This window comes from Herpailurus yagouaroundi, unplaced genomic scaffold (assembly GCF_014898765.1).
Source record: "Herpailurus yagouaroundi ecotype Mexico unplaced genomic scaffold, PumYag 140, whole genome shotgun sequence".
In the NCBI taxonomy this organism is placed as follows: Eukaryota; Metazoa; Chordata; class Mammalia; order Carnivora; family Felidae; genus Herpailurus; species Herpailurus yagouaroundi.
The window spans coordinates 34597587-34607629 of record NW_024412395.1 but is presented as its reverse complement, the minus strand read 5'-3'; the positions used below and the strand labels follow the sequence as shown (position 1 = coordinate 34607629).

General features: G+C 40.7%; 1 protein-coding gene across 2 annotated transcripts in view; it reads left to right on the top strand.

Moving 5' to 3' along the window:
- Nucleotides 1–325: 325 nt before the first annotated feature.
- ARL5A (ARF like GTPase 5A) overlaps nucleotides 326–10043 on the top strand; it is a 37974-nt gene continuing 28256 nt past the window's right edge. For both annotated transcript variants that reach the window (XR_005790293.1, XM_040475079.1), the window contains exon 1: nucleotides 326–677. Coding sequence is in view for 1 of the 2 variants with exons in the window: in XM_040475079.1 (XP_040331013.1) it covers nucleotides 632–677 (46 nt within the window). In the remaining variant the exon portion in view is untranslated. The remainder of the gene's footprint in view (nucleotides 678–10043) is intronic.

The following is a 10043-nucleotide window of genomic DNA, read 5'->3' as shown; positions in this document are numbered from 1 at the left end:
GTGTAGTGTGTATGAAAGATTGCGGATGAGTATTAGGCATTCAATTAACACATTTACATTATGGTTCTGTCGAGGAAATGCAGGGAAAAACATGAAAAGGGCAAGGACGTTAAAGCAAGTAGATAAAAGCTATCTGTCACAACCCGCAGTCCGCACTGCCTCGATTTCCCCCTGGGCTCAGTCCCGCAGGCTACAGGTCGTTCCGAAGAGCAAACGAAAGAGGGCCAAGCGGGCGCCCTTTTTCAGGCTCCGCCCCTCCGTCCGCGCGCCTGCGCCCTCAGGTCCCGTTCGTCCCGCCCCTCTCCTCCCCCGCCCGCGTGGTCGCCGCCACCGCAGCCGCCCGAGAGGAGCTGGGGGAGGACGGTGGCCCGCGAGGCTCGTCGCAGACAACGCGGCGGCGATGTCCGCGAGCCAGGCGAGTGCCGCGGCGGCAGCGGCGGGGCCTCGCACGCGGCAGGGCGGCCTGGGCTTCGGCCTCCCTCCGGTTCCCAGGAAGCGAGCTGGCGGCCAGCGCGGGACCAGCAGCAGCAGCAGAGGCGGAGGCACCGGCGGGTCTCTCTCCTCCCCTTCAGCCTGAGCCGGGGGAGGCCAGGCGGCCCGGGTGGCTGGAGGGGGGGTCCGCTGCCCAAGAATGGGAATTCTCTTCACCAGGATATGGAGACTGTTCAATCACCAGGGTGAGGGGTGCGGGCCGAGGGCTTACGATTGGGGGAGAGGGTCGGCCCTGGCCGGGAGGGGGGGGGGGGGTCTCCGAATACTTCCGGAATGTGGGCGGTACGACTGCGCGCCTCTCAGCTCTGGGTGCGGGCTGCGTTGATGCTGGTCCGGGGGCTTTCAGTCCCCACTCCCGAGTTCGGGAATGGTTTTTTTCTTAAGGGACCTACTTGCGAAATCCATTCTGCAAATGCACCCATTGCTCCGATTTCGATTTGGAAAGGAAAAGGTTTCTTGCCCCACGTCCGACGTCCCTTTGTAGGGCCTGGCCTATCTTATGGCCCTTTTTCCTCCAGCAATTGGGTTTGGACACCACATAGAAATGCTGGGGTCCTCTGGGATGAAGGTTATAGGTTATGGCCCGAGCCGCACCACTGAGCGATGGAGGGTTGCAGAATGCGGGAAACTTGAGGAATCGCTCTTGAGTTGTCCAGTACACCTCGGTTTATGAGCTCTCCTTGGGGAGACTAGTGCATCCCGAATGGCAATGGATCTCACTCCTTTTCCTATATTCATATTTCTGTTTAAGATTAAGCTTAAGATCATTTTCCTGTTTGTGTTCCTTATTTAAGTGGAGGGTTTGGGGTTTTTTTGGCTGGATGAAAAGTGTTAAAGTGTTTCACTGAAAGCATGTGAAAACATGCCATACGAAACATTTGTTTATGTAGGTAACGAGCAAGTTACTACATACAGAATATATTATCATACAGGGATGCTTAAGTTCATCTGAACTCAAACATTGACTGGAAATGCATATCAGGTTTATTAAAATTTGTTACAAGATGAATCTCTAAAACTGAGGAAAGAGGATACAACTTTAACAAAACTCCATAGTCATTGAGATATACTATAGTTAGTGGTGCTCTTTTGTTCCTTTTTTTTTTTTAATTTTTTTTTCAACGTTTATTTATTTTTGGGGACAGAGAGAGACAGAGCATGAACAGGGGAGGGGCAGAGAGAGAGAGGGAGACACAGAATCGGAAACAGGCTCCAGGCTCTGAGCCATCAGCCCAGAGCCCGACGCGGGGCTCGAACTCACGGAGCGCGAGATCGTGACCTGGCTGAAGTCGGACGCTTAACCGACTGCGCCATCCAGGCGCCCCTCTTTTGTTCCTTTTTAACGCATGTTGGGTGATTTATCATTTCTGCTGTCAGTAACTTAGTTTGCTATTTTGTCTTGGGTGAGCTGGTGGTGGTGTCACATCCCAAAGTTTTCCAATAAAGACCTGAATGAGTGGTGGCATCTATTATGTACAACGTATCCCCACTTTCTCCTTCATGATCCAGCTTCCTATAAGAAGATGATAGGAAGGGAGCAGAACTGGAACTTGGAATTGCTGTGTATCTTAAAAAAAAAAAAATGGTAGTGTAGATCACATGACACTCGGAAGAGCAATATTTAAAATGATTTTTCTGATATGGGAATTTTTCTTAAAATGGAGAAAACCAGTTCTAATCTGCCTGGTCTCTAGCTAGCTGTTTCTGTTGGGAGAGGGGAAGTGAGACATAGTCATTTAACCTCTTTGGGTCTAGATGTTCTCAATGTAGAACACCAGGGATCTTGGGTGAGTGACTGTGGAGCCTACAGATATTGGAAAGGTAATCTCTAGGTCTCAAGAATAGGAACTCACATTGCTGTAAAATCGGTAGTGTTTCTAGTAGATAGGATCTATTCTAGTTTTTACCTCCATAATTTTTGTATTATTTTTAGCAAAGCTAGTATTTCAGCTCTGCTATGAAATTTATATTGCTTGTTGATTGAGCTCTAGTCCTGCAAGAAAAATGAGATATCTCCACTTTCTATTTTAAGTCAGTGATAAAATTATTTGTGTCTGTAACTTAAGAATGAATTACAGCTTTGCCAACAGCTACTTGCAAGTAGTAAACAATAAGGATGTTACTGCATCGTTGCTACTAAAAATTGCTAATAGTGGTGTTCTTGTTGCTTGTATTTTGTGGTAATTTTTCACTGGACATTTCTTTCAGTGTTGGGAAATTAATAGTAAGAGGAACTAATGAAGTTAAGTTTTAGAAATTTAGATGTCAAAATATTGTGAAAATGTGAATAAACTATTTTGCTAAATGATGTGGTTGTTAATCAGTAGGATCATATTTCAGAATATTTACCATTAAATCTAATGTCAGATTTTGATGCTTTTAAATTGGAGATATGATATATATGTCAGATAGATCTTGGATGCTTTATTTTACCTTCAGAAGGTACAGAACACAATCCTATGTTCTTTTCACATAAACTCTTGGAAGGAAAATTTTAGGGGATTACAGAATTGGCTGTGCTGAGGGAACTTCATGCCATATCTCTTTTTTTCTGAAACACGTTTAGAATTTTTTTTTTTTTTTCCAGTTTAAGTTTAGCTTGGTTGAGTGCACAGTGAAAGCTTATTGCATACTTCTCAAACTTGAAAAACCAGAGGTTGCCTTTAGGTGATATTTAAATTCAATAGAATATAAATTTTGTCCTAAATGGTGTTATATACATTATTTAAAGAAAAAATAATGTTTCAACAGTTCTTTGTAGTTATTCTTTGTAGTTATTCCCCTCAAAAGAGGAAACTGATGTTCCGGTGGAGTGATTTTCCTGGGCCACACAACTGGTAAATGCCACGTTAAAACACTGAAGAAATATGTTGCAGATACATGTCTTATTAAAGGAGAGATTGGCATAATTTTTTTCTTTGACTCCCCTCCCCCCATTTATTGTTTCTCAGTTACTAAGTTATAAGTCTTTATAACAGTAGGACTTTGAAGAATTGTCATGAGTGTCTTTTAGTATAGAAGGGCTTGTGATCAGTGGTTTATTAAATATTTTTGAGCACCTGTTTGTGCCAGTTATTGTTGTAGGTGGTGGAAACAAAGCAGGGAACAAAACAGACAAATCTCCCTGCCTTTGTGGAGGGTTCATTCTAGTGTGGGGAGACAGGATATAAGCTAACTCCATCTCTAGAGATGAGATAATAATAGTTAACATTTGCTGACTTTTGCAAGGTTAGGTTCAACGCAGATTAGTTGATTTAATCTTCATTTCAGTTGATTTACTCTTGACAACAACCCTAGGAGGAAGATTTCTCCCGAATTTATAGGGACAAAGAAACATTAAGTAACTTGCTTAAGGCACTATAGTTAAGAGACCTGGGATTTTAACCAGGGTCATCTATTGCCATAGTTAGTGCTCTTTAAAAAACAAATAAACAAAAAAACTTTCTTTGTGTAAGAAGGATTCACGTTAGCTAAATGGAAGAACTTTGTCATTTATGTGAACTATGAATAAGTTGTGAAATTTCCTTATTGATAGCCTGTATTATTCTTCTGATTGGCTCTTAGGAAAGGAGTAAGTTATGAATGAATGCTGATGAAGCTGCCTGTGCTGCTGGAGCCTGGTGCTGGGAAGGCCACCCCTGCTGCTGTTGGGTTTTTTTGTATGGGAGTTCAGCTGTGTAGAAGAGTAGAGTACATATGGAAGCTCAGTCAAAGAGATGGACTATGGCAATAAAATTTAGCTCCATAATCCTCGTTCTTGCACGCTCTGTGGATATGGAGCTGGATCCTTATAGATTTTTCTTTTGCCAGCTGGCACAATATTAAGCTTTATCAGTAGACAAGGCATTGGAGGGACGTTGAATGAGGAAACAGTTTTTCTTCCTGGGTACAGTGTGCTTTTAGCAGGTTCTGTCCTGCTTTAGGAGGGTGAACACCTTTTCTAGTGGCTAGCTCCTGCACTGCATAGTGGTTAGCAATCACCAGCTGTTTCTAGCACCCACTTCAGTTGATTTCATCGTGGAGGACCTCCAGCAAAATCTCTCTCAATGAAGTTTTCCCCAACACCCTAAAGGGAAGATTTCCAGCAAGATTCACTGGCAGATCCCCACAGCTACTTCTGTGCGCCACAACCAAGGCTTTCAGTGAGGTCTGCATCTCAGTCCAGGGGGCTCTGGGGAAGCTCTGTCTAAGCCTCTAAGTGTGGTGGATTCTCCTTATATTTGTCAGTCTAATAGTCTTTAGCGTTATTTTTTATTATCCAAGCCCTCATTACTTTGATCCCATTTAATAGTTTTTTCTTTCTTTTTTTTTTTAATATTTATTTGTTTTTGGGAGAGAGAGCGCGTGCGTGCGAGAGAGCACATGAGTGGGGGAAGGGCAGAGAGAGGGTGACAAAGAATCCAAAGCAGGCTCCAGGCTCTGGGCTATCAGCACAGAGTCCGACGCCTGGCCGAACTCGCAAACCGTGAGATCATGACCTGAGCTGAAGTCAGGCGTTCAACCCACTGAGCCACCTAGGTGCTCCCTGCCCCAGTTGTTTTCTTTACACTAAACTTAGCAAGTTCAAATTATTGTGTGGTTTCTCTTTCCTGATTGCATCTCTGATTTTGCCATGTATAATCATCGCTTTTCATTCAGCAACCTTAGTGTGAAAGAGGTGTTTTTTCCCTGAGACTTTACTACCATTGTTATAAATAGTAAGTTTATTTTCAAACTATTTTTTGTTAATGATGCTTCTAGATTTTGAAAATTGAACTTTTAATACAAAGTGACTTGATCAGATATTTCACGTCCAACCTTTATATCTTCCAGATCTGATTTATTTCTTCATTCATACTTTATTAAGCACCTGCTTTATTCCAGGTTCGGTGCTAGGGACTGGGAGAATGAACGATAGACAACATGACAGGTGGATTTTTTGCTCTATGTAAGATAGAGTTAGGGTTTTGTGTAGTGTAGAAATGAGATGATAATGAAGGGTCAGAATGACTCTCAAGTTATCTGCCTTAGCATTTGTGTTTTTTGACTTTGGTATGATTCACAGAACTAGAAGTCCTCCAGGATGACAGTGACATCTTTTCGTTTAATTTGCTGACTGGTGGTTGGAGGAATATATATATAAATTGAGTTTTAGAACCTGGCAATGAATGGAACTGATAGGCTGTCTGGGTGTGACAAGGAAATGAAGAGGGGAAACTAGGAGCATTTTCATGACAAAACAGTAAAGTATTGATTGGGAAACTGAAGCCTAAATGATAATTCCAAATTCTATCCAAGCATTGTAACCGTGTGTAGTTGTTTTGGCTCATCTGAATAAGAATGCTGTGGCATAGATACTGTAAAAGAAAAATCATACTAAACACTAAACTCGTAATGAAGCACATGAATCAAAGAATTGGAATAGCCAAAATTCTTACTGCATTTGCCCATAATAACCTTATCTTTTAGTATGCATGTTATGTTTTAGGTTTTGTAGAATATTTGTTTTGGAGTGCCTTAGAACACTTTTGGGCTACAACTTCAGGTTTTGCATAGAATTCTGCTCCTATCTTGGTAATGGGAAGAACAGGCTAGGGTGGTGAAGGAGCCCAAGAATTTCCAAAGGAAGTTGATACAGTATTAGAAAGTCTGAATAATTTAACCCTATCATTGGTAGTAAACTGGCTTTTCACCATGAAGTTGCCACCTTTATCTTTGAGCCTATTACGCAGTTATATCTTAATTTTGTAGTTCTCACTGTGGTCTATGTGCTATACCTTAGACTTAGGAAGCAGTTAAACAGCCATTGGTGCTTTATTGTAAAACACTTAAAAATTCAAATACAGACAAATCTTGGGGAGAAGGGTGGATAGAAATTGGTAATGAATGTGGCTTGTAGGTGTTCGTGTGGGGTGAAAAGGTGAAGGTCTTCTGCATCACGGATTCCTCGTTGGAATGCCCTCCAAAGAGATCTTAGACTGCCCCATAGAACATGCAGCTCCTTGGAGATTTTCCAGGTGCCACACACATTTGATTGGAGTTTCTTTTTTTTTTTTCTTTAAAATTTTTTTTTACCAATTAAAAACTTTATATTTTTAATTCCATTAGCTTGTATTCCCTTGATGGACTTTAGAAATTCCCTTATGTCTTAAGAATTTGGAGGCATGTTTGCATATTTATGCACTTGCAGGTGACAAAGGAATGTATTGAGGTTGTAAAATTAAATAGAAGAAGGAGGTTTCCAGTACGGAAACCAGTGCTACATTACTTCCCCTCTCACCATCTTTGATGCTTTTGTCTCTTATTTTCCACCATGCCAGACAAGAATCCTCATCTTGTTACTATCCTCCATGCCTTCTCTTCCCAGTATCCTTTTTTTTTTTCTAGGCACTACTGAAGACAGACTTAGGGCAGTTTAAATATTTATCCACAACAGGATATGTTGTTATCTGATTCCATCTTATTGATTCTCTAGTTCATTCTATGCAGTGGTTGTAAAAATCACATCCTGTCCTCAGCAGGCAACTAACTTGTGTTATGAGAAGATGGAATCCTCTGGTATGAGCCTCTTCTGCCATGTGCTTTATCTCAGTTTATGTCTGTGTGTTATTGCACAGTGGGTTTTGTTCACAGCAATTTTACCTTGCTTATGTTCAGCTTGTGGTCAGGTATGATAAAGAATCTTTCTGTAGTATTTTTTTTTGTCTAGTAGTCCTTCCTTAGAGAAGTGGTAGAAAAGTACTATGGTTGGAATCAGGAAATAAGTCCTATGGGGCATGGCTAAAATAAGGAGACCGTTTTAAAAAACAAAGCTAGGTAAGTTTTCACCTTAAAAGCTATCATTTTATTTTATTTTACTTTATTAAAAAATGTTTTTTTAGAATTTTATTTTAGAGAGGGGGAGAGAGAATCTTAATCAGGCTCCATATTCAGTGTGGACCCTGATGCAGGGCTCAATCCCACGACCCTGGAATCGTGATGTGAGCTGAAATCAAGAGTTAGATGCCTAATTGACTGAGTCACCCAGGTGCCCCAAAAGCTTTTTAGAAGGCTGGAGAGCTTTTCTACATATATGCCTGCTATTACTCGAAATATGTATTGAAACGCCTTTTATTTATTTATTATTACTATTTTTTAATGTTTATATTTGAGAAAGAGAGAGACAGAGTGGGAACAGGGGAGGTGCAGAGAGAGAAGGAGAGACAGAATCCGGAGCAGGCTCTAGGCTCTGAGCTGTCAGCACAGAGCCAAACACAGGGCCTAAACTCTGAACTGTGGGATCATGACCTGAGCCCAAGTTGGACGCTTAACCAACTAAGTGACCTGGGCACCCCTATTTATTTTTTTTAAGTTTATTTGTTTAGAGAACAAGGGAGAGAGAGAATCCCAAGCAGAGCCCAAAGTGAGGCTTGATCATGAGATCATGACCTGAGCCGAAATCAAGAGTCGGACACTTAACCGACGCTTAACCAGGTGCCCCTAGAAACTCCTTTTAGAATTTTTTAGACAAATCTTTAAATCATTCTTATCATTTAGGGGTTACACTTCATTTAATGGAAAAAAGATAGCACTCATTTGAACCATCTTTTACTTTATGGCTGAGATAATACCAAGTGGCTCCCATCCCCCTTTAAATTCAAATTCATCTTCAGCTGTTAAGGGGTCTTCAGCTGTTAAGGGGCTCTGTGTGAATGCTCAAAACAGTGTACCACAGGCTCTGATAGCAGTTACAAATGAAATGTAGCAAAATACTTTGAAAAATGGAAGCATGGTTAGAATAAAACTCCAGCCTCTTTAAGTGATGAAGGACTTTGTAACAGACAATGCTTTTTGTATTTGGGGTGTCTGTATGTGTTATTTGTACACACACACTTTTTTAAGTCAGTCTATAGTTATTTGTCATAGATTCTTGCCTATATTTGTACTGTTTCTTTTTTGCCCCTATTAATTTGATACTTTTTAGAATGATATTTCTCACATGGGTCAGATTAATTGTATTTTCTTCCTGAGTATTGGCCTAAGGTCTAGTCTGTCTAGTCTGTCTTAGTCTAGTCTGTCTAAATTTAGTCCAGGTGATACAGTGGAGGTTAGAAAATGATATTCCTGAAACTAAAAATAGTTGGCATTTTGAGAATGGTATTATTAAAAATTAGTATTCAAGTGGGAAGCTAAAAATTTTCATCCAAGCCAGAGATCACAGTATATAGCCTGATGTGAATTCTGCTTAATTAAAATGTTTATAGGTGGTTGTAGTAATAGAAGTGAAGAAGAGATACACCATTAAAAGAAGAATGCTTATTCTGGGGGGCATAGAAAAATACAGAATTAGGCAGAATTGCCATGCATTTTAAAAACTTTCCAGGTAAAATGGTACCTTCCTTCAAGAACTCTATAATCTGGCCCTGATGCAGGTATGGCCCTAATGTGAAGATGGATATATCCAGTCATTAAGCTTATAAAACACACCCTTTGACGGGAGCCCATGTTCCCCAAATAATCTGACCACCCTATTGCTTTTCCTTAGGGAGAGACTGCACTTGCCAGGTTAGTTTTGAACATTTGATCTCATTGTATGTTACTCATTTTGGCATTCTTGTGTATATGTCATTTCTGTGAGTTGCTTTCTCTGAGCCCTGTCTACTCTGAGATACTAGCAGGATTGAGTTTGTGGACCTGGGAGATGAAGGGCCATGCAGTAGGTAAATTCACCAGAGAAACATCACTTGATGAGGCCTTTTGGTGTTCATTCAACTGAACTTCCCTTAGCAAGCCCTCTACATGTTATTAACCCTTTATTTAAAATAAGTATCATCTTTGTATTTGATCATTTTCTCAGTTCCTTTACCCTAGTCACCTCGAAAGATTAAATGTACTGGGCCCTGCATCTTTAAAATTGTTTTTAAGAACCTATATGGGGGAAACATGATCATCTCCCTTTAGAACCCTAGTGGTCCTAAGCTGCCTGCCCTCTCTTCAGAGATATGAGTGATTGGAGAAAATAGACTGTATTAAAATTTTCTATTTACTTGATCTTCCTATTTTTGTATAATAGGAATTCCCCTCTACGGTAAATGGCAACTATTGGAAAACTTATGCCATCTCATTGAAAAGGCTTTTTCTCAAAGATATCCTTACTGTGAGGTGTTACAATCTTCAACATCTATTATTTATAGAATGAATAGTAATTAATTCAACATTTGTTGAGTACCTTGTGCCAGGAAAAGTTGTAGTGACTGGGATTATAAAGATGATTGGCCTGGGATCTATACGCATAAAGCATGCCTCATTGGGCTGAGAAGATTAGTTAGTGTATATGTAAATAGTTAATGATAAGTGCTAGTTAGAGATATTGTGGAAAAGCATGAGAAACTGATTTTGGGGGGAAAACTAAACTTAAAAGATTAGTAGGAATTCCCTAAATGGAGAATTGGAGAAGATAATTCTGGCTCAGGGAAAAACCGAGTAGAGGTAGAGAAATGTTTGCTGTAAAGACATGTGGCAGCTTATGTGGGGAGAATGGCTTGAATTTCAGCCTAGGTACCTGGTGGTAGTGGTGAGAGATAAAGCCAGAG